Source organism: Diadema setosum, chromosome 1 (genome assembly GCF_964275005.1).
Source record: "Diadema setosum chromosome 1, eeDiaSeto1, whole genome shotgun sequence".
Classification (NCBI taxonomy): Eukaryota; Metazoa; Echinodermata; class Echinoidea; order Diadematoida; family Diadematidae; genus Diadema; species Diadema setosum.
Window position 1 is genome coordinate 39,905,367 of NC_092685.1, and position 25,969 is coordinate 39,931,335.

A 25,969-nucleotide genomic window follows, 5' to 3' on the forward strand; every position below is an offset into this window, starting at 1 on the left:
TTTCTCTCACAGATATAAATGCATGAATTATATGAACAGTAATCACATCGTAACACTGGATGTACATGGCAAATTTTATCTGTTCCTTGAAATCATTGTTAAGGTGTTTGCATTTGAAATGGAACTAGGCTACATATGACACCTGAGTATCGGCTTCATATTATAATGAAAATGAAGTTGATGAATGGAGCAGTGTCATTCATTTTATGCAAAACATCTGTGAATAACAAAGCAAAGCAAATGCTGTGGTTTTTAAATGAGCAGGGCATTACATGACTAAACGTTTGTGATTCTGCACACGAACATTGAAAAAGAAGATATTAGAGAATATGGATGACTATTATTACAGGCTACGTCAATCAGTGCTACAGCATTGCAGATATGACTCCATAGTTTTTTGTGTCATGGTAGTTGGCAAAGTTTCAACAAGAGAGGGCACTATTGTGCATTTGTGCATGAGCTGCTTAAATCATGGCCATTAGACAATCCATGATGACACCTTACCTATTGCTTGAATTGAATTGAAGTAAGAAGATATGTTGGAAGCATCTTTGTATAGTAGAGTAACATATCAAAAGATTAACCAGTCAGTTCCTGTGAAGTTTGTTGACATTTCGGGCAAAATTACTTGAAGATAGTGAGTCGCATCAGAGGTATATGATTCTTCTCTTTTGCAAGGCATAGCAGGTGTGTTAAAGCAGGAAGACATAGTAATGCACACAATGACTACATGTTGACGGATTGAGTGCAGTGAGTGGCAATACATTATTCTTGTACCAGTTATAGGAAAGTACACATAACCTTGACTGAAAGATCGGTCTGTATCTTTTCGTCAGGGATATGTTCCACGGAGAATGATATTATGCATAACTTCACAGAATCCCCTCTGGAAGAGAGCAGTGAAAGTAAAAAAAAATGATCAAAAAAAAAAAAAAGATTTTTCTGTGTCATGTAACCTTGCATCAAGGTGCTCCCCATGTGAGTAGGAGCTCCATAAATATCTTAAATCATCCTAAAACTAGATATTCAACTCAAGCATGCAATATAAGGCATACCGTATAAGTAAATCCAGAGGTGTAGTTCTTTTTCTTCCAGTTCTCATCTTATAAAGTCCCAAACAGTTTTCAATTATGTGTGCTGGTCTGTGTGTGATTTGGATCCAAACACCCATAAGGGTAGAATGTGACTTGTACATTGTAAGCAATTGACAGGAAAGTATTTCAAAAAAGTAATGATTTTGTAACTTCACAATGCTCATTGAGGAATGTTTTTTAATCACATTAATGTCATACAATTTTCCAAAGTGACATACAGCTGGCAGAGAAGTTTTGAAGTACTAAACTTTTTTTGATATAACTTCGGGGGGGGGGGGGGGGATTATTAAAAACAACAACTACAGCAACAATCCAATCTGCAGATTTCACTTATTCATTTTCATTTTCAGAAAAAAAAAGAATACAAATTTACAAAACACATATTCCAAATAGATTGCAAGTGAAAGCATACTCCCTATGAATACCGGTGATCCAAAATGTAGTCCATCGTGATTAGGTCTATTAGATCTTCAGGAATTTGAGCATATTCATTGACCTATGCAAAATGTGACTACCAACGTACATGTATTGCGCAAACTTGATGTACCTTCACATTCATATAAAAATGGATGGCTTTTCGTTTCTGCACAAAATGGAATCAATCTAGGTTCTGTCTTTTGTGAGATGTGTACAAAGTATATGGGGATTTCAGCATTTCGTGGGGAAGTGGGTTAAAATGCCACATTGGTTTTGTGGAACACAAATTGATGGCCCAGATGACAGATCAGAAATGATGGTGAAGAAAACTGTGTTTGGCTTTGAACATCAGTCTGTTCAATTAGAAGCAGCAGCGAGTGAATGTATTTATATATACACAGAATGAATTCTATCAATTTAGAATGTATATAATATACAGTAATAAAAGAATGTGTTCTTGGAATACTGTGTGTTTTGTTGTTTCTTAATATCTCAAGGTCCAACTACGGCTGTTTATCATGTTGGAAAACCCAGTAGTGAGGGTGTCCCCCGTCATACTGCTACCAAAATTTTCAAGTACTCTCAATTTTAATGATGTACATGGTTAACATGGTGACACAACATTGATTCCTGTGACAACTGCACCAGTCACATTTTCTCCAAGGACTTAATGTTAGGGTGAGGGTTGTGATAGAATTTTTGGTTTAGCTTGAAATGATGATTGGCATTAGGGTTAGGGTTATGTTTGCAGGTAGTATTTGTGTGATATGTTTGGCTAAGCATGCAGATATTTTATAGGAGCAATTGCCGCAGGAACATATGCCATGGAACCGGCAAACACATTGGCCTGCTGTCACAGTTATCATATCTTTAAAAAGTCTTACAGATGCTGTGTACCCTAAATTAGCACAGATATCCTAATTCCTACTGCTTAAAGCAACTCCGATCATTTACGTCTGTTGACATGGAAAAAAAATAATTATCCAAATATCAATGAGATAGTGTGGCAACAGAGTTCAAAGGTGCAGAAAGCAAAAAACGTTCATTTAAAATTTGACATTTAAAAAAAGAATTGAATTTTTGAAAATGTAGGTAGTTTCAGCATTGATTTGTTTACTTGCTATTTGATACCACTTTCACAAAAACAAACAAGTGAACAACTAAACAGCAAACTTTGATGGTAGACCTATATGAGAAAGCTTACCAAAGAGGGGCTGTCCAAACACAGTCTAGATTTTTTTTTTTTTACCTTTACCTTTGCATTTGATGTGATAAAAAGTTGTATATAGTTTCTAGTTTGCTCTGAAGCATATGGCTACTTAACTGATATGGATCAAATACATTCACTCATCTCAAACAATGGCTGTAGTAAATACAAATTTAAATTTACTGTAAGTGACACACACACACACAAACACACACACACACACTCACATTCTAAGAGTAGAGAATTAGTGGTACATTATTTTTTTTTTTTTTTGTTTCTTCATTTGATGATGGAGTTGGGATAAATGTGCACATGCCAGTAAGGCAAGTGGGCATAAGTACTATCATGCAAAAATGTGATGTGTTGTTTCTCCCCAAACCGTACATATTACTGAAATGTACAACTTGTGAATGTGATGTTTTTATTTCTGTAATAGATATTGGATGGTCAGTACAAGACAATTGATATTCCACCTATTTCTCCTCCTTTTCAAAGGAAGAGAGAGAGGAAGAAAAAAAGATGAAAAAAAAAAACTCACCTGAAATTCTTTTGTTATCATCAACACAGGTGTAGAAAAAAAAAAAGATTATTGATAAAGGAAGAATGCATAGAAATGCACCCCTCTTATATTGCCATTTTCCAAAGTTCATCCTTTACAATTCCCAACTCAGACTTTTTTTAGGGCGGGGAGGGGGGGGGGGGGCTATGGTTGGTGTCATTAGTGTACAGAGAAGTACTGTGACTAGACTAAAAACTGTTGCGATTGTTTGCATAGAGCTACAGTGCTAATAATGTCCCGCCCCCTGAGACCTGCATTAAGTAAACACAGAGAGCGAGCTGTTGATGGACGGTGGATCAAACATCATAACGATCGGTCAGCTGGGCGAAGATGTTGCCCAGCCAGATTTTCTGCAAGTGGTGCCGAAATCATGCAATCATTTTCATGTGGTCTTGATCATCGTATTCGCTGCTCAAAATGAATGTTCAGCAGTCAAACTTTGAACCAGTATCTTACAGCTTGAGGTGGAACATTCAGGATTCACACCGTTTCGATGATTGCCGGCGGAAGACGACTATAGCGGCTTATTCTTTTGTGTGTAGTTCTGGCCTGGAAAGCGCAGGCTATCACTTTGCTGGGTGTGCTTTTTGCCTTAGGAGTTCTTGTGCAATCCAGCAATGAACTAGCAGGAGGTGACATACCGTGGTAGAATAAACTTGGGAATCAATCTATGTGTGCACCTCCACATTTTGTCCAACTCTTCAGGAAAGCATAGCTTGAAATAACACCACCATATTGTCTTGCAACTAGTGAATGCAGAGTTTTGAGGTAAGCTGTATTACATCATTTTTTTTCTTTTCCCTTATTGTTCATGTTTTTATCATTGAATGCTTTGTCTTTTGAATGTATTGTAAAATTTTGTAGATATTTTTTTTTAGGTCAGAGGTCATAGTTTCACTTAGTTTCCAGTTTGAAATATTCTAGCTGTATGATCCTTCATATAATGCTATCAGTGTTTATGTTTTGTGAAATGAAGCTGGGAAAAAGAATATGCACACTTGCAGTTGAAAATTCTTGTTGAATACTGCTAAAAAGTGATAGTTTTTGTGACTGAATGTGCCATAAAGTCTTTTTCCTCAGTGACAGACTGTAGTACAGACCTATCATTTTGGAAATATTTTGCCAGCACGGCGATATTTGTATGTGAATTACCTTGATAATGGTGGCATAAGTTTTGAGACTTTAAATGCTTAAATGTTGTTGTTTTTTTCATCCACTCGGACATCATTAGATAATGTCCCTATTAAAGGTCACATGAAGTCACTTGAATTTTGTCTGTTTGTTCATCATTGAAAGCTTTGCAAAAAAAAAAAAAAAAAAAAAAAGCACATCCATTGGTCTGCATTGGCCCCTCTAATTTGCAAGTATTTCTATATCTCTTCATTTTCTTTCCTGTACTTTTTTATATACTGGCACTTACCACAATATTTGACCCATTGGGTGTATCTCTTTTGCATCTTGTTAAATTATACGCTGTGTTTTCACATCTGCATAATTTATTCATTCGTGTATTGAATATGCTGACATATATTACAAAGTGAAAAAGACAGAGTTAAAGATTGAAGTAAAGTAATACTCTGTATTAGCAGTGCCACAGACATGTATTCATATGAAAGGGGAAATGAAGTCTTCATGTGTTTTTAAAGTTCTTTCCTCCCCCTCCCACCCCCCCCCCCCCAAAAAAAAAAACAGGAATGGAGGGTCCCAAGGACTACGTTGACAGTTACATGCCCAAGACAAAAGGCCATTCCAACAGCACCAGAACGGCCTCAAACAGGAATGCAACGATTTCTGTGAATGTACTGCCCCAGGTATCCATCGAACTGACCAGCAGTGAGGTAGAATCCACAGATGGAGGTCCGAGAGCAAACGGAGATGGACTGATGAGGAACGCCAGCGTTTCTCTTCACCCTCTCAAGGGAGAGGTGAGTCGGGAGTTGAATTTACTTCCTGGTTTAATCTGGATGTTTACATTGATCACTTAGAGAGGAATGAAACCCAAATATACATGTGGCTTAATTAAGTGAATGCAGCAATATTAGTAGAACACATCAGCAAAGTTTGAAGAAACTCTTTCCAAAAGTTCAGAATTTTTGAAGTTTTGGCACAGCCAGTGCTGGATGAGATGACTACAACTTCTTGTGACATCACATATGGACAGTGATATAAAAAAAAAAAAAATCAACATATTTTCTCTTTTCAGGCATAATGACAGAGCACTTGATCATATTTCAGAAGGCAGAGGGAATAATATTACCCTTAACATAGTAGTATCAAGTCGGAGGAAGGCATACTTTTCATAAACAAATTAAATTATGTGGATTTCTGTTTTTATTTCTTTGCATCATATATACTCGAAGTCACAAACTGCAGTAGTCTTCTCATCTAGTGTATGGCTGCACATACATTTTAAACATTCATATAAGCTTGTCAATGATTTGTCATATTTTCCTCAAACTTTGCTGATGTGTTCTAATAATTACTGCATTCACTCCTCATTCCACATGTAGGCCTACATTTTGGTTTCATTCCCCTTTATAAGAAGCATTAAGGAGAGCCAAAAAGGAAAGCTATTATGATGATGATGATGATGATGATGATTTTGTTGTTCTTGTTGTTAGGTTGTTATTATTGTTGTTATTGTTATTATTATCATTATTATTATTATTATTATTATTATTATTATTATTATTATTATTATTATTATTATTATTATTATTATTATTATTATTATTATTATTATTATTATTATTATTATTATTATTTATTACTATTATTGTTCTTAACAAAAAATATATATATATAATGAGAGCATATGAGCACCATGAGCTAAATGAAAGAGAAGCTTCACAGAAATGCATGAAGGGACAAGAGAATGAAAAGCAAGACCATCTCACATATCTAAAATTGCACCTGTTTAAAGATTATGATGTTGAATTTTTACTTGGTTAGTTGAAGAGACTTGTAATGCATTCATTTAGTTATTCTGTGTTCTTTATACAGGGTAGTCTCTTCAGTACATAAGACTGCTTTGCAAGAGAGCCCTGTATTACATTTTTTTTTTTTATTAAAATACAGTTTACAGTTTGAAACAAATTTTGAACAATATGTTACAATCCATGGCAATACAATACATACAATACAATACAATACAATACAATACAATACAATACAATACAATACAATACAATACAATACAAAATTCAAATAAGTTAAAACAGTAATCAAAGTATAAAACTGAATATGATCTTAGATAAACAAAATATATAACATTGTAAAATTAAATTATGTCTTACATTTAAGATAACAGTATAATAGCCTGTAAAATATCACAAATGATTACAGGATCAATAAGTGTGATCCATCCATTATCCCCTATCCCCATCCCATCTGCCCTTTTTCCAGATAATAGTTGCTGCAGCAAAATGTTTTGGTTAAAAAAGGGAGAAAAAGTGTATATGGTCGGGCAAGAATATGTGCAATCATGAAAATGTAATATACTGAGATCAATATTGCAAGAAAGAAAACCAACAAAAAAAAAAAGAACATTTGCCAAAGTCACTTTCAGGAGGGACATTTTACATTATAGCCAGCCCATGTGTATTGACTTTAATTTGTTCCCCTGATATTGCAGAAATAATAAAAGTGAAGCAATTCATCTTGCCTTACCTAAGTACCACTCAAACTTGTCTGTTCTAGGCACCATCAGGTACACATAGAGTATGCTTCTCTTTTTATCAGTCTTTACAAGCTAGCTGTCCTCGGTGTATAATCAAGATAGATAGCAGATTTTGAACCCTTTCACACTGGCATTTAGAAGTGGTTCTTTGAAACATGTTTAAAAACATATTTCACACAAATCAAGCAGTTGGTTTGTCTATTTTTTAAAGAAATTCAGAAAGCAAACCTGAATAACAATGCTTCTGAATCAATCTTTCAAGTGATGTTTGGTCAATGATGATCTGGAGATATTTCCACTCGAGTTTTTTGTTGTTTTTGTTTTTGTTTTTGTTTTTTGCTCAACTCTTTGTGCATATTTGCAATCTGAGTAATTAAGGAGGTGAAGCTTACCTTTACCTTGTACAGAGATACTAACTGTTACCTCTTTTTTTGTGCAGTATTTTGTACATTTTTTTTTTTTTTTTTTGGGGGGGGGGGGGCAAAAATACTGCAGATAATATGGAAAATATTGTTTTACCCAAATTGTCAATTGCAGCAAAGCCAGATAATACTGTTTCCCACCAAAAAATCACCATTTCAGCCATCAGAATACTACAATGACAAGGTTGGCATGCGTTCTTGTTATCTTTTCTGCCATAATGTGTGCATTTAGGTAGGCCTATGATGTATACTCTTAAAAGTATGTTCACCTAGAGATAATATAGTTCCATACTAGTATTCAATTTACAAGCCTTTGAGTTTGTGTTCCAGTTGTTGTATTGAATATCACTTGCGGATTTGGCAATGCTCATTTCAACGTGTGAACAGTCCTTGATGTTAACTCTTAACACATTGAAGAAATGCATGTCAGAAACATGGTAACGTGTTACAAACTAGTTTGCTGTAAGTGTGAAACCACTCTGTTGAGGCATAGGGTTCAAAAGTCTCATTTTGTTTACAGACTTGTGTACTTGTAGCCTGTGAGAAGATGTTTATCAACTGGAAGGCTATCTTTCTCACATGTTTCCGTGCATGTGTTACCTGTAATAGTGGGGTTTATTTCTCAGTTCTTATCTGAGGCATTCGTCTCTGACTTACAAAAAGCACATGTGATTTAGTGATTGTCGTAACCTTTTTGTTATAGAAAAAGTGTCATTGGGTGTTCTGAAATGTTTACACTGTACAATAGATCATGTCAAGCAAAGTTCATTTTAAAAGAAATTAAAAGATTTGATACATTGAGGAAAGTTTGATCACATAAACACTGAAAACTTCTCCTTTCACACAAATGTGACACAATGGGTCAAATATTTGCAGAAACTCCTCTTGAGTATGTTCGTCAACAGATCAAAAATTATAATTTTTTATATCATTTACATTTTGATATGTACTTTGAGGTTTTGTGTTTCTTAGATGTAAATAATTTTATGTATTATTATCATTATTATTATCATTATATCATTATTATTATTATTGTAATTGCTGCTGTTTTGCAGTTTCTGCAGCCTCTCTGGCAATAATACTTACCTAAACTTTTAGTAATTATGAGTTTTCCTTTTTTTTTTAAAAAGAAGATTCTATGCCATTTGGTACAATAAATACATTAAAAGGAAACTCCACTTCATGTTTACATTGCATCAAGATACATCAAAACTGGAGAAAAAAAAAGCCATGTTAATAGTCATGGAATTAAAAAAAAGATTATATTAATCATAATCACGTATGCAATTTAGACAAGGCAGCAATGTTACTCTGTTACTGGTTTATCAATGAAATATCACATTCTTTTCTGTGAAGTCACTTTTGCATTGCTGTTAAAACTGCAAAACAATTTGATGTGAGGAACAGAACTCTTTTTGAACTCATCTGAGAATAGGAAATACATGTATATGTTGTTTTTTTTTTTTTGTTTTTTTTTTGGGGGGGGGGTTGTTCTTTTTATGGAAACGAGTGGGAGTCTTGTGAGGTTGTGATGTCTAATGAAGATGCAGACTTGCTTTTTGATATGTGTGACTGATGTCACTATTTTGTGAAAACATGTTAAGCCTTGAAATTCCACAATTTTGTTATTGTTTGTATATTTCTTTTTAATATAAAACTTTCCCTTTTAATTTGAGTTTGACTTTTTTCCATAGATTTGAGTCGATTTCAAAATTCAACAAAGTTTTAACTCAAACAGTCGATCATGACATGAATTTTTACACATAGAATCTGTATTGTCAATAAAAGAAAATGATAATGCATGTATTGATAATAATATATGATTTGTATTGCACCAAATCCACTCTGTAATGCTCAAGGTGCATACATATATATACACACAGGATGACTGTCCACACTTAAGAAAGGCAGGCCGGCCTTAAAGGGACTGTACAGTACTGGTTGAGGTGGGGATTCATGTTTTGAACATTCCTAAGTGAGATAATGAAAATCCTCTTATGAAATATGAAAGAGCATGTAATTTTAAGAAGGATTCAACGTTTATTTGATGAAAATTGGTTTTCAAATGGCTGAGATATCCAAAAAAGTGCTAATACTAAAAGGCGACATGCCACAACTTTATTAGGATCTCTTTGTTTCACCTTGTTTTTGGATATCTCAGCCATTTCAAAACCGATTTTCATCAAATAAACTTTTGATACCCCTTAGAACTGCATGCTCTTTGACATCTCATAGAGTGGTTTCTGAATATCTCGCAAAACACAAAAGTTAAATCCTCACCTCGACCAGAACTGTACACACCCTTTAAAAGTGGAAATGCCATTCATCCAAAAAGTGAAGGAAGAACATAACAAATCCATCTTCTGAGCTGAACTTCATAAAAAAGTGATATGTCATTGAAGAGTGCGTGTCCACTCAGATGAAATGGCTGTATGTTAATTGAAGCCCTTGCATCAGAACCTGAAGTGTTTGGATGGAAAATGTCAACTGACGTTGAGAGTACACTGTATATATGTTTAATGTGTAACTCGTAAAATTTATGATTTGCATCCATTTAGGTCAATTATTAATCATGTTTTATGAATTGAAATGCTAGATTCAATTTCAAATAACATAATTATGTTTCACTGGCCCTGCATGAGAAAGTTTTATAATATTGTAATATCTTAAATTTATGGTTTGTCTTTTTTTTTTTACATCGGAGGAGACAGGTCATTCTCTGTAAGAGAAGGTAGAGAGAGAGAGAGAGAGAGAGAGAGAGAGGGAGAGAGAGAGGGAGAGAATAAGAGAAGACTAACATTCCTAGAAATTAATCCATTATTGGACAGTGTTATCCTTGTTGAGAAATTTTATTTCTGTGTGGCCAATGTACAGAAACATTATGCATGTGATCTGTGTGTCTCCTTAAAGATTTGATCATCTGTCATACGATATACTGTTCGTATGCGTGTGTGTGTGTGTGTGTGTGTGTGTGTGCGTGTGTTTGTGTGTTTATGTGTGTATCGATATAATATTATATAGGCCTATATTTATTTATTCATTCTTTCAAATTTGTATGTACAGAGTGGCCTGAACAGCAAAAGAAAAAAAATATAATACTTAAATATCTGTCATGGGGAGTTTGTGTTTCATCTGCTAATTTGACTGAGATACAAACATACTAAAGCTTGCTTGTGGTTTGCAAGTAGTGTCAAAATTATTGTCAATATGGTGTTTTTGTTTCAAAAGTGTTGTCTAAAAGCCCCCCCCCCCCCCCCCCCGAAAAAAAGAAGAAAAAGACTGTGATTGCAAATATTACCTACATTTTGTGAAAATTGGATTATTTTGTTGCTTGCTGAATTATAAAAAATTTCATATATATCTACCTCAGGAATATCTCAGATGCATAAGTTTTCCTGTTAATTTTATGTTGTTGTCTTGATTTGTTGAGCTATTTCAATCTTCTTGTGTAGGATGTTTATATCAAGGCTCAGTATGTGTTCAGATAACACACTTATGTGAATGTGTATGTAGGTTTGGTTTTGTTATGTTATGTTAACCTGAACAATTCCATTGAATGAATCTATCTAAATATTTGACATGCAGTTTCTTACATGTGTTGTCTATAAACTTTCTTGGTTTCTTTCATGCTCTTGCGACAGGAATTACTGTTAGCAGCAACATACGTCAATGATGCTAAGCATGGCCGAAACTTTAAGTTCAGTACCGACATGAAACGTCTCAGGTAAGCACATTTGATGTGAAATTCTAGTTTGAAAGATTCATGTGGATGATCCATTTGTTGGAGCAACACATACCGTATGCCCCCCAAAAATAATTACAATGGGATCCTCTGCAATGATAAATTCAAAAATCATGAATCAATCCAAATACAATTTCAGGGTATGAAACTCTAACTTATTACCCACATCTTACAGAAAACCCTGCCCGGTTTGCTTCTGTAGTCAAAGAGAAATGAGGGTTTTTGTAGAGCATGTCAGGAATTCCTTCCCTCCAAGTTCTGTCCGGACATTGTGTTCACACAATAATATGCAGTTCCAAGAGAGCAGCAAGTGCTAAACTTGGAAGAATCACACACATGGCATGCAGCAAAGCAATCCACATTCCTCTGTGACCACTTGTACCAAATTGAATGGGCTTTCCTGCAAAATATAGGTAAGATGTTATATTTTTATACCCTGAAATAGCATTTGGATGGTTTTGTTTGTTTGTTTGTTTGTTTGTTTGTTTGTTTGTGGTTTGTTTGTTTTTTTTTTTTTTGGGGGGGGGGGGAGAGGGGCATACTGTATGGATACAAAACATGCCACAGTCACCACCTTTGTAAGAGCTTCATAGAATATAATGAAATTATGCACAAATATGCAAATTAGATTCTATAGGAATCCAATGAAAACCAGAAGGACCATTAGGATCCTCTCCTGGATTCCAACTGACACCAGCAACACCAACAGAGTTCATAAAGGACGAATAGGATGCACTGTTGTACCATGAATAGGAGCTTAAATGGTATAGCTTTTTGGATATCTGTTGGTGCTTTTGGATTCACATATCAATGAAAATTCTGTTTGTGACAGCGGGAAACCAATTGATACTGCTAAAACCAGTATAAACTAATATGAATGTCTATTTTTTTATAGGAGATGATTTTCGATCTTCGGCACTGCATACTTTGTTGATATGGAATTGTATAAATAACTTTGTTTTACTGCCATTATAAACTCCTCAAAATAAGTTCTGCAATTAAAGTTTGATATATCATATTTCTCTTTTACCCGATTTTACCCGCATTATCTTCATTGAATATGACATCATAAGAAAGCCTGATTAATTATCTTTGAAATGACACCTCACTTGCTATGATTGGGTATTCCTGGAATGCACAGTATGACTGAGTATGAGGAAATGTCAAATGTGAAATGTTGCAAAATAGAGCAAACGTGTTATGTCAAACAGTATAATTCCCATTTACTTTGTCATTTCAGGGAAGGAATGTGCTTAAAAAGAATGCATTGTGAGATTTACCATTAGATTCCAGGCTTCATCCATGAATTAAAAACTGCAGTAGTATCTGCAGATTAAAATTAAACATAAAGGTTTACCAAACAGTCATCTAATGTCTAGGAAATGGGAGTTTTTAAAAGTGCTGTCATATCAGCATTGCTTATTCCAGTGGCACTTTTTCATCAAAAACTGTACATTATCAATAGCAGAATTGTTGCGACTTATCACTTTTGATCTGTCCCCATACTCAGCTGTTTTGCACATTCCAAGAACACCCAATCATAGCAAGTGAGTTGTCCTTTTAAAGATAATTAATCAGGCTTTCTTATGATGTCATATTTAATGAAGATAATGGCGGTATAAGAGAAATATGATATATCAAACTTTAAATGCAGAACTTATTTTGAGGAGTTTATGACATCAGTGTCATTTCATGTTCTGCCATATTTTGCTCTCTTGCTCTGATCAGGTTATACAAGCTCTACAATATGCCCATCTTTAAATGGGTTCTCTACTTCTTCATTCTCCTCAACCTTGCTCTGGCACTGTTCGAGGATCCACCTGTTGGTAATCTCGGCTTACAGTACTGGGTTCGTATCATTTCATTTTCCAAAATCTTGATTTGCTTGTCTTCAAATAATTTATAGATAAACCAATCATTAAACCAAATATCACAGTTCACTTTGTGCAATGTGAATTGATAATAGCAATGCAATAATAGTTAAAAGCAATAGCTTGACAGCATTAATATACAGTATCATTATCTAGAATGAGACAAAAAAAAAATGAAACATGCCTACATTTGCATTTGCATAAAGAAAGAAACCAACTTTTACGTGGCTCCTACCCTTACCTTACAGGACTCTACCTAACATACACATACATACCTCTTAGACCTGACACCAAACAGCTGATATGCATCAAAATCTTCCTGCTTACATGTAGATCAAAACATAATTAAAGATGTTGACTGGAACACAAAAGATATGCACTCTAATTATACAAATAGGGCATGCTCTACGGTGCACTATACTGGATTGTAGAACGACAAATACTGTTATCCCGAGTGCTGTTTTGTTTCACCAAGGCACGAGGGATAATTTGGTATTTTGTGTTCTATACTGGTGCATCAGTAGAACATGCCCTAATTGTTATAGTGAGTAGGTCCCCCTCGATCTGTATTTTCCGTTCATTTTCATCCATGTTTACATTGAAATAGTGCTTCAATTGTGCGTACTGTATAGGCATAAAAAATCTATTAGATTTTAAATTTGGTAGAGTGTAATATAATCTCCATTGTAAAGGGCACATTGTATGGAATATTGTAAAAATGACAATAAGATACACAATCCCTTCAATTAAACTTATCAGGTTGGAAGGGTAGGATTTTGCATATGATATTAAGAATATTTCATTTTTATTTCATAGATCAGTCAATATTTGTTATTTTTGATATGTCACTTAAATGAAGCCACAATTCCTGGACTTTCAGTCTATAAAGAATAGACAGTTTGTCCTTTTATCGTGTTATTCCTTATCTGGCATCAACAAGCTATCAGTGCTGTACTTTGTTCCGTACCAAAATGTGACAGACCTTTCTCCCCAACCTTGCATAAAGCGGTGTGGAAGTTTTGTCAGTGGTTACGGTGGTTGTCACTGGGTGTCGTGATTTTTATTACTTTAATGAGGTTTGCAGTTATGCAGAATGAATATTGGCAAGAAAAAAAGATTGACAGCTGCACTCTAACTCTTGTCTCACTCACACATACCCAAATTAGCAGTTTTTGAAAATCTGTGTCTCAAATATACATGATGCGAAAACTGCTAATTCTTGTTATTCATCTTCTTCTACTTATATTGAGTTTCATTGGAGCCCTACCGTTACCCAATTTGCCCCACAAAATACCTCTTGTGTGTCGATATGAATTAAAAAAAAAAATGCCTCCTGTGATATGCATCACAACATGCCATGCAGGGCGTGTGTGGATGGCACTTGAAGAAGTTATCATTTCTTTTAATAATCCCTTAATACCACTCACCACACTAAGGTCCACTCACTCAGGTGCCCAAGGTCAGGCTATGGTCATTGTATAGGCAGGCGCAGTCTGGAGATTCAAAGGGCTTCGTTTGCAGCCGAGTGTTGTTGTTGTTTTTTTACAGTGTGTGAACAGTGGCAAATAAAATCAATTTTTGCATGGTGATGTAGAAGCTGAAAACTTGTGCATATGAATGTGCTGGCTTCTATCACTGGGTAATACATTAATAAGAAAATTACAACCATATCTCAGGAAACTGTAGAAGCCGTAGAAATGGCTTAGAAAATGATATTTGACTGGACATTTTTTTTTTCACCACGTCTAACACTTCATTAATACCATTATGCAGAATTTAACATAAGTATATGACATCAAGACCGAGGTGTTTCTGTTTGTTTCTTTGGTGTTTTGTTTTCCATGAGAAATCTAGTCAAACACATGCATAAACATTAGAGGGGACATGCAGTGTTTGTTCCCTCCCTGGCCATTCATCATAGATGTATTAACTGGTTGCACACATTGTGTATATATCATGGCCTGCTTGTGAAAGTGTATGCTTTCTGTTACACAGCATGTTAGTCCAAGTTTAGCTGGTTGACAAATAAGGATATGATGCCACCCTTGTCTTCCCCAGTCACTCCTCCAATGCCCTGTTTTCACAGAGCCTTTCAAACAATTAAGAGTTACCCTGACAATTTCAGGGTAGCATCTGGGTAATCATTTTTCACAATCTAGAACATTAGATGGTGCTGACCGGAGGGCGGGGTAGTCACATCAATGGATTCATCACCTTTGTGGAAATTTACCCTGAAAAGTTTTTTGTTGTATGTCTGTTAAACGGTACCCCTTGCTCTCTTCTGTGGTTTTACTAATTGCCTGAGGTGAGGAATTTTGTTCTCCGGATGTTGTCCTGACATCGTCAAGGTAAGGTCTGTTAAAACAGGGCTCTCCAGGTACACAAAAACCTGATCATGCAATTCTGCTCATTGTTTGTCCTTCGTATTCTTCATCTTTACCTTTTATGCATGTAATCAAGCTGAATAGGTGATAATGATGTTAATAATGATTACTGTGTCTGTCCAATATTTTGTGATAAATAACAGGGAACCATGCTGCTGGAGGTGGGATGCCTGGCGTACTTTGTCTTTAGGCTTGTCCACAGCTGGTACTGCGCATCCGGAAACTGGTGGTTCAGAGACATGAAGAACCTGGTTGGGATTCTAATTATCATTGTAAGTTGCTGATTGTGAGATATATTATGGGCTTGCCCATTCTAGCTTGCCCAAGCTGCTTCACTTATTTTCTGTGGAGTACTGATGTTCAGTTGCTCCTCCTCTCTTGCCTTTCTTCCCTCTCTCCTTCTCTCTCTCTCTCTCTCTGTCTCTCTCTCTGTATCTGGCTACATTTTCCAATACCAAGCTATCAATCTGTCTACCCATTTATCTGTATCTATCTATCTATCTATCTATCTATCTATCTATCTATCTATCTATCTATTTATCTACCAATCTATCTATCTATCTATCTGTCTATCTATCTATTTATCTACCAATCTATCTATCTATCTATCTATCTATCTATCTATCTATCTATCTGTATCTACGTGCTGATCTATGCATCTGTTCTATCTATTTATCTACACATATCTATCTGTCTATCCATCTATCTATCTATCTATCTAATTATCTAATTATCTATCTATCTGTCTGTCTATTTATATCTCTCAGTGTATCTCTCATTACCTAGTAGCTATCTATTTATCTCTGTATCTTTTGAGATATCTTTCTGTCATTAGTCAATCTCTTTGTAGGAAGGTTATCATATAGGACTTGGACATTTTTATACTGTAAACTTTTTTTTTTTTTTTCTGCTGATAGATACAGTATGTGATAGGATAATGCCTAGGTATGTAAGATACAGTATGTATCAAGTTTCTGGCATAGTTTGTCCATGCTCAAGGGATATCAACATCTCATCAATCAATCGGGTAAAAGCAGATAATAGACAACATATATGCCACTACTTACAGGGGGGGGGGGTCAATTTAACCCCCTCCCCCCCCCCCCCCCTTCAGATCTCGGCCGCCGATCACGTGATTGTCACAAAATTTTGCCTGAATATAAAGCCGGATGTCAACTACAAGATTACATTGTCATACAATAGAAAAATATTGGCTTTTAGTAAATTAATTATGCAAATTTACGTATGAAATCATATTTTAACCTAATACATCATTTGAAAAGACTGAAGGATTGCTAAATTTTTGTGTCAGAGTTCCTCAAGACACATAAAAAAAAAATTTTGTAAAAAAAAATAGCACAATCAAGATCAGTTTCTTCTGTTTTTTATTGTTTTGTTAATTTCTTATGTATTTCATTGTTTTTCGACGTCTTGTTTTCTATTTTTTTTTTGGCCAAAATTTGTTGCATGCACTTTTTCATTAGAATTGATTAATTTCAATGGTTAAAAGTTGAAATAATCTAATTTAGATCAATTTAACAAAAAAACACAATTTGCATTGGATTTGCACACAATATCATGAATTTGAGCTATTTTCAGGTCAACATGCATATGCAAAACATCACCTAACTTCAGAACGGTGTACCCGGTCGTCGCAAATTTGGTCTCAAAATATGCTATCGGTGGCCTGGCCTGGGAGAGCAGCTGGGAAAGACATGCGTATGCACAGTACATGGGAAAACTGCACAGGCAAGGGTAGCTGGCTGGCTGGGCGCGCACTTATTCACGTGAACCGGAAAGGCGTTTAGATTACGTCAATCTACACGCATTTAGAAACGCTGTTGCATTTATGCTTCCCCGTCAAACGTGATTAGTCAGAAACGCCGATCGTAAACGCACCTTTTTGTGCGTTTTGGATCAGCGTTTTGAATCAGTGTTCTATCGAAGTGAGCATGAACGCAACAGCGTTTTGCACTAGTAACGTTTCAAAACGCTGTTTCTGGCCCAAAAAGGGGAAGCATAAACACGGCCTCAGATGACTCATAGTGCGGCATTTCATGGACTTCTGGTTGAAGGCCATAATCTCACAATTTATAGACTGTTCTATTGGTCATATTATAGTTTTATGTCAGCATTTAATTCCCTTTCTCCATTCTCCTTTGCCAGTTGACTGTCATCGATATGATCATGTATGCAATGATGTACGAGCTGGGGGCCGAGGACAAGGCCGTCCGGTGGTCAAGACCCCTCCGGCCAATCTTCATGGTCTCCTTTGCAGAAATGAAACTGGTAAAAAATGCTCAGCCATCCTCTTCTTTTCTTACCCTTTTAAATGCTAATTTCCGTTGAGACCTCAGTTATAGAATAGACATCAAGATTTCATCAATCAATTCTATGATCCTTTATGTTGTAGTGCTTCAAGCATTTTAATATCCTGGTAGTATATTGAGATTGACTATTAAAATTAAAAGGAAGTGGATGTTTGTGCAAATATCAGGCATGAGCTTTGATCATTTGAATTCGTATTGGAAGTTTAGCAGTATAAAAGGTTTATTGTCATTTTAATCATTGTTTTCAAAAACAAAAACAAAAACAGAGAGAAACCTTCCTGTATAATTGCTGCTTTCTCATGGTAAATGTAGGCAAAGATTTACCCTGCATTGTACATTCAGTATGCATAAACTGGTAGTCTTTGAGATGCACCAGTTTGGACACAATCTCAGACAAACCTAGAGAAATTGCTGTATTGAATGTATGTGCTGTATAATAACAATTTCATGAAAGAAAGGTCTTTGTAGTGACAAATTGTGTTTTCCCTCTTAGCAATGGATAGAAAGATTGATGAATAGATAGATAGATGCATAGATTTATAGTGAAATATATTGATAAATGGATAGATGGATCAATGCATGGAAAGATAGATTGATAGGTGGATAGATGGATTGATAAATGGGTAGATAATAATTCACAATATCTATAAAGTGCTATTTATAGATGCATACATGTACATACATGCATATATAATACATACATACACGTATATAGCCTTATGAAATGCAAACATGATCTATGTTATATAATTTATGTTCATTGCCGTGTATTGAGTCTGAAGTTTGGCTGTGCTACATTTCATGTGAACTGACCTCCAAAGGACTTCAGCACTGTTACTTTCTTTCCTCGCATTATTTCACAGGTTCGACTGGCCTTCAGCAACATTCGTAAGACCATGCTGGAGATTCTCAACGTTCTGGTCCTTCTCTTTCTGGTCATTGCTCTCTTTGCGCTGCTGGGAAGAGAACTCTTTGGAAATGAGTGAGTCTCTCAATGAGCAAACGAAACTAAAAGCAATCTACATGCAAAGGCAAACTGCACAATTTCCAATTGTTATGTCTTTCTGCTCCACACCCAAACTGAACGTTCGAAAGCATGCAAGTGTACATTGGGCAAATATGTATACATGCAAACACTTACTGATATCCTCTCAAGTTTCATGATGTCATGATAATGTATATCATGCATGCTCACATACATTTAAGTGTTTGTCAGCTATATAGCATGAAAGATATGTCTTCTCACCTGTTTAAATAATTTCGTCTGATGTGACTGTGTGCTTTCTACATTGTATGTACAGAGAAATTGAAAGTAACTTTTGTCGTCACCACGAAGCATACATTTGTCATTACAAAATGTCTCCAGCACCACAGCTTTTAAACTTTGACCTAAAATATGTCTTGAATTATGTCATAAATTTCCATCACAATTCATTTTGTCAAATCTTTTGCCATAGATGAATCTTCATGTCATTACTCCCATTGCCTTGTTTGCCAAAGATAAAATGTGGTCCCATGATTGCCATGATTCTTAGCCCGTTGAGGATGGTTTGGTTTTGCTACAAAACACATTTCCCATGGACGCTTGCCCGAGTATACTCGACACTCGTCCTCAACGGTTAAGAAAGCCGTTCATTTAATGGTACCCTTTCATAACGTGAAGGAATTTTTTCAGTTTCAGCTTCAGTTTGTTTGTCCACTTGTACGTTATTATACAGAAATACACAGTGGGGTCACATTTCTTGTAAAATTGTAAAACTATATTTCAGTTGTGTAATTGTAAAACTATATTTCAGTTATGGCACTATATTTTAGTTAACTCGAATTCAAGCAGCTGTCCAACTATCAGTACATTGTTATACAAGTCCCATGAAATAATGATGTCTACTGCAGAACATATCCATAAGCACCAATTAATAGCACTTATTATGAGATGTGGTTTGATTAATTCAAGATTTTGGTATGCACTATTGTACTCATTATTGAGGTATGTAAGGAAATGGACAGTGGAAAACAGGATTTGTCCTTATTTCTTTTAACCTGTTGAGTACGGGCTGATTTTGCTACAACACGCTTTTCCCATAGACACCTGCCCGAGTATACTTGGGACTCGTCCTTAACGGGTTAAGGATGACTTATCCTTGGAGCTGAACAGTTTTTTGGCAAAAAAACAACAAAAACACACACTTTGAAACAAAGCAATCCATTTTTTAATGCTAAATTATCTTATGGCTCACCTGGTAGTAATCTGGTATTCAATCACAGAGCTTAAAAACAGAAAGGTCCTTTGCAAAACTTGTTCCATGTGCATCATGTATTGTGCTGATGTGTGTGTATATAATTATATTTGTACTTGCTCATATATCTTCCACTCTCATTTCTTGAGTGAATCCAGACAATAGTTTTCAGGTTCTGAAAGTATAGTAAACCCTGTTTACATGGCTGAGCTAGATGCTGCATGGACAGTTGTATGCATCGCATTCCACCCATCAGCTTTATGTGTTTGTACCATCTGTTCATCCATCAGTTCCACTCGCTGTCATTCCACAACAACAACAACAAAAGCTGTGAGTATCTGTGTGATCCCCACACATCAACAAATAATGTCAAGAGAGTCTATTTTATTTCTCCTACGAGAAAAGATTATGAAGGTCATAGTCTTCAAAAGATAAAAGGAAAACAAAACAAAACAAAACAATAGAATATGATATACTCATTTCACTTTGCCCTTATTGATTTTATGTGACTGATATAATTCTTACATTCTCATCCACCAGCAATAATGTTCAGAGTTTGAATATCTAATACCATTCAATACCACATTCCTCATACATACAATATGTGCTTGCAACTAGAGGAGAAAACTAATTTTTCAGTAGTATTTATAACCTTTCATGTGTTTTCTGAATTGTGTAGCATGTAACGATATAAACACAAACAAAGGGAAACTCACGAGAAATGAATATAATTTATCAATAGAAAATTGAGCAAAGAAAATGGGATTCAATCTGGATGGGATTCCGATGGAATCCCATTTTCTTTGCTCAATTTTGTGCTATTGTAATTGATATACTCAAAACTGAGTAGTTGATTTTCGGAGTTATCTCTGGATTAACAATTATGAAAACATTCACACATTACATATTGATACATACACTTAGAATACATTTGAATTAGAGTACTTTGTGTTCTAAAACTGTGTCTGTTTTATTTCTTTTATTTTTCAGTGGACTGACAAAGATAGATGAAAAGTCGCCATACTTCACAGACTTTTGGGAAATCTGGTGGGATTTGTACGTACTGGTGACAACAGCCAACAGTCCAGATATCATGTGAGTATGGCATTATGAATATGGCATGCTTGTCCCCTCCCCCATTCTGGATGCATAATAAAAAGAAAAACATAATATATCAAAAAAAGCTTGAATGCTTCTACCAGCTAAGCTTTTTTTGAAAGCAGGTTATACTTTGACCCATTGCATACGGAAATTGGGCATGCCACACATTAATGCTACAGATATACAGATATTTTAAAGTCATGCAGTTAACAGGCTGTATAGGGCTCCAAACATTGATTTTAAAAATGTAGCAGGTTTTTTAAAAGTTCAAACTTTTCCGAGTATGTCGTGGTCTTGATGTGAATTTTTCAACTTAAAGAATGAGAAGGCATTGTCATTATGCAAGATATATGTAGGACCTATGGCTAAGAAAACATACTGTTGAATATCATGGTTTTACTTTCTATTAGATAGATTTCAGTTTGGTCATATTTGATGTGAGGAATTCTGCTATAAGACTCCTCTGCATGTGGAAAAAAAAAAACCCATGGTAGTAACTCCACATACCGCAAATGTATCTCCAAAGCAACAGGCTATAAGCTTTCAGAATTTCTTGATGTTGCCATTGTAACTGCTAAGGTAGTACAGTTACTGGTTACAGTAAGTCCGTGGCACAAATTGCAACTGTACAAACTTATTAAAGAGTGTCAGTATGGTATTATGGTAGTAATTACTCACAGGGGATTGTATTGACCGATTCGGGTTCGTTGAGGGCAGCAGACATTTTACGGCACAGGGCGCAGCCATAGTGGGTGTATCAGCCGACCCCCCCTGCTCTCCCCCACCCCCGGGCAACATGTTTATCGCGCACTTGTAACAAAGGTTCGCGCACTAGCAAGCATTCGCGCACTCAGTACGAGACGCCTATTGGCTAAAGCAGTTTTTCATTCTGCGCGCGTGCTAATGTAGGGAGAGGGGTGGGGGAGTGCGGAGGGGGGGTCGGCTGATACACCCACTATGGCTGCGCCCATGCCAAAAATACACATAGCGCGTCACAGAATCGGTCAATAAATCTTGTAGTCAACTGTGATCCTATCATACGGGAGTACTGAGCCACCAGATGGCAATTGCTTGTTTCTTCTTTATGATATTGTATCTGAGCTGTACATTGATTTACGCAGGATGCCAGCATACGACAGGAACCCGTGGTACATGCTCTTCTTCATCACCTACATCTTTATCTGTCTCTACATCTTCATGTCCATATTCCTGGCTGTCATCTACAAGAACTACCGCAAACATCTAAAGGTCTGTTCCCAGCCAAACTCGAACAATATTGCTTTAAAACAATGTTTTGCTTGTTTGCTTCAGCAATTTGTTTTGTTGTTCCTTTTCTTAAAATCTGTAAGATTCTCATGATTTATAGGAAAGAATAACTTTATCGTTGCACTTTGATCGCCATATGTGAAGTGAGTTTCATGTCAGATGATCAAAAAACATAATAACTCACATCCAATTGATTGGCTACCATGACCATTTTCTTTGAGTTTTAATGTCTTGAATATTGTGATTACTTAATTGTCACAAGTATATTATACAGTATGCATTTTCATGTGACAAGCCTGTTTGATGTTACAACAGTGATAAAAGTGGCAATACTGTGTAGGCTTACAACCTTGTTTGATGTGTTTACCTTTTAAACAGTTGCTATGCTAGTTTATGTGACTTTTAGCTGTTTAATCTGACTACCTTTTTGGGAGTAACAATATGGTCTAACATGACTGCAGTGTTTGATGTGACTAATACAGTGTAGCAAGTGACTAGGCTGTCTAGTGCATGACCCTATTTGATATGACTACATTATCATATATGACTACCTACTTTGGATTATGACTACCCTATTAATATGACTATTCTGCCTGATCTTCATCATGATTTGTGACTATCCCATTCCCCACTCCCTTCCCCTGTGCAGAATGAGGTACAGAAGTCAGTGTTTAACAAGCGGCGGAAGCTGGCAAGCGCCTGGGACATCCTGAAGGAGTGGCATGGGGGCCGTTTCCTGCTCTCATGGGGTCGCTGGAGGGAACTGATGGGCCAGGTGTCCCCGAAGCTGGGCGTTGCTGTGGTCAGGCTGTTCTGGAGGGTTTTGGACCGGGATGGCACCAATTTCATAGGTGAGGAACTTAAAGGGACTGTACAGTACTGGTTGAGGGTGAGATGCAGGTTTATAACATTCCTAAGTGAGATAATGAGAAACTTCTTAAGAAATATGAAAGAGTATGTAATTTTAAGAAGGATTCAACATTTATTTGATGAAAATTGGTTTTCAAATTGCTGAGATATCCAAAAAAAGTGATAACAATAAAGGGCAACTGGCCACGCCTTTTATTAGGATCTCTTTGTTTCACCTTGTTTTTGGATATCTCGGCCATTTCAAAACCGATTTTCATCAAATAAACTTTTGATACCCCTTAGAATTGTATGCTCTGTAACATCTCATAGAGTGGTTTTCTGAATATCTCGCAAAACGTTAAAAGCTAAATCCTCACCTCAACCAGATTTGTACAGTCCCTTTAAAGCACAGACAGTAGGAGGGGGATGTCTCTCGGGTAATGGAAAAGAGTCCAGGTTTAGCTGTGAAGCCACAGTGAAGTTGCTCATTAATTCCGAACATCTTTTTTTTTTTTCTAGATATGGTGATAATGGTAGTTTCACCAAAGTAGACATTCAAAGTTATTTGGTAAGACTCAGTATGCATATCAAGATATTCTCCCCTTTATTTTTTTCATGTGGGTGGAAGGTCCTGAAATGTTCCTAATATGTAATAAAGCATTTTCCTTACTCTGTTTTCCATCTTTGATGTATTTGGTTTTAAGTTTGGGTTTTTTTTTTTCTTCTTTTTTTTCGTAGTGTTCTTTGTGATTGACCATTCATTGGTTTCTATGACTAGTGATTTGTGGTGCAAACTTACAGAAATGGTCTCTTGCAGTCCATGTTAATTGTGCGAGATTGATGGATTTATCAGAATTTCCATTACTTGTCTGCAATGGAAGTATACCTCACAGGTCCAGTATCCTTTTAATGCCATCCCTTTCTCTTTCTTTCTGTCTGTCTGTCTTTCTTTCTTTCTTTCTTTCTTTCCTTCTTTTATTTGTGGGGGGGGGGGGGATTTCTGGAGCAGAGGGGTTTTCCAAAACTAAATACTTGTTATAGAATAGTCAAAATGTAATTTCTTCTGGTGAGGTTCACCTTTTCTAAATTGGAATTAGCCGAGCAAAATAGAAATCTTTATGTCATCATGTATCTCCTCTCAAGCTGCTTTTATTTACAGAGATGACAGCAATTTCTTAAACTTTCATTTCCCCACCATTTCTAATGACAGACAAGAGGGCATTCATGAAGGTAGTGGACATCCTGAATGTTCCGGTCATCCAGGAGAGTGCCCAGAAGCCCCTGTCCGAGAAGCACTGTCCTGGCTGCTACAATTCAAAGGTCAGCCTCTTCATCAGGAACGTCGTCAGTCATAGGCAAGTTCAAGGAAGAGTATATTCATTTTGATTTATCAGAGAAATCCTTATCAGAAACGGAAGAAAGAGAAACAATTAACGAGATTTGATTTTGAAGTACAATGTATGCACAGAAATCAAACATACAGTCTTAACAGGGTGGAATGGCACAAGAGAAAAGACAGGCTTCCAATGAAAATGTTTCATTTTGATGTTTTATAAACAAAAAACAAGAAAAACAGAGGCAAGAGAAAAGATAGAATTCTGATGAAAATTTACTATTTTGATGATTTGGAAAAAAGAAAACGAGGAAAAGGGCCAATAGATAAATGGAGAAAAAGATGCATCAATAATGTAAAAGATATCACTTTGTCTGATGATATTTTCCATTGCGCATGATACCTATCTAAAAATATTGTGCATATGTTCTCTAAGAAACATAAATGAGGCATATTAAAATCCCGCATCGATTGCTACTGCAACTACCTCTATTGCTGCCACTACTGATTCTTTGTTTTGTTTTGTTTTGTTCATTTTGTATTCCAGAATATGTAGATTAGTATGTTAGATTAAGAGTCTGAAACTCTTACCTCTTTTGGTCCCTGGGAGCACATAGGTTTTAGGTTTCTGGTTTTTGACTTTCTCATGAGTTTAAAGGAGGACATGAATATGCTAATTTTGTAAACCATACATCATCTTTCCAATGACACCAAGACATCTGCTTGACAATTGTTGTCTCATCTTACTGCATCAATGTCTGAATAATTCATGCATACAAACTGTTCCTTGAAAAAATTGCAGAGTAAGAATCGTCAGTTGTATTTCTTTCATGTTATGCCATGAAAAAATATTTTACAAAGTAGATATGTATTGAATTTGCAGGTTTTTCACGTACACCTTTGACGTACTCATCATCATAAACGCCGCTTTCGTTGGATTTCGTCTGGATGAGGGGGAGCCGTATTTTCTTGCGCTCTTCTCACTGGAAATCGTCCTCAAGATCTACACACTTGGGATCACAAAGTTCTTTCAGAGTTTCTGGAATATGTGAGTTGTGTGCACACTACCTTCTCCTTCCTTGACCTCTAATAGTAGATTTTATGGGTTTTTTGCTTTTGTTTTTTTTTCTTAATAGTATTTTAATGGAAGACAATATGTGAGCCACAATTTCATATACATTGTATGGCAAGATATTTTATAGCAGGACAGAAGCATCAGTTCAATGAAAAATAGTCAGTAAAAAGGAAAATGCATGGTTCATGCAAATAATTGTATAATCTTACCCATGTCACTAATGGAATGTCAGGTTCAAGCTCACATTGGAAATGTCTCATCTCATATATAGATTCCAAGAGGTAGCTCCCTATTTGCTAAACTTTCCATTCAGTCCTTGTTAGAGATACACACCCCTTTCAGACCCCCCCCCCCCCCCGAAAAAAGATATCTCTCTTAATCACCTTATCAATTACAATTGTAA

The 25,969-nt window shown here is 35.9% G+C and overlaps 1 protein-coding gene across 1 annotated transcript in view; it reads left to right on the top strand.

Annotated features, from left to right (window-relative positions):
- The first annotated feature begins 4,971 nt into the window (after positions 1–4,971).
- LOC140230430 (two pore calcium channel protein 1-like) overlaps positions 4,972–25,969 on the top strand; it is a 33,198-nt gene continuing 12,200 nt past the window's right edge. The window contains exons 1-11 of the mRNA XM_072310587.1: positions 4,972–5,202; positions 11,020–11,102; positions 12,849–12,969; positions 15,519–15,647; positions 17,542–17,664; positions 18,569–18,687; positions 20,933–21,037; positions 22,165–22,291; positions 22,959–23,160; positions 24,369–24,513; positions 25,375–25,539. Of these exons, the coding sequence (XP_072166688.1) occupies positions 4,972–5,202; positions 11,020–11,102; positions 12,849–12,969; positions 15,519–15,647; positions 17,542–17,664; positions 18,569–18,687; positions 20,933–21,037; positions 22,165–22,291; positions 22,959–23,160; positions 24,369–24,513; positions 25,375–25,539 (1,550 nt within the window). The remainder of the gene's footprint in view (positions 5,203–11,019; positions 11,103–12,848; positions 12,970–15,518; positions 15,648–17,541; positions 17,665–18,568; positions 18,688–20,932; positions 21,038–22,164; positions 22,292–22,958; positions 23,161–24,368; positions 24,514–25,374; positions 25,540–25,969) is intronic.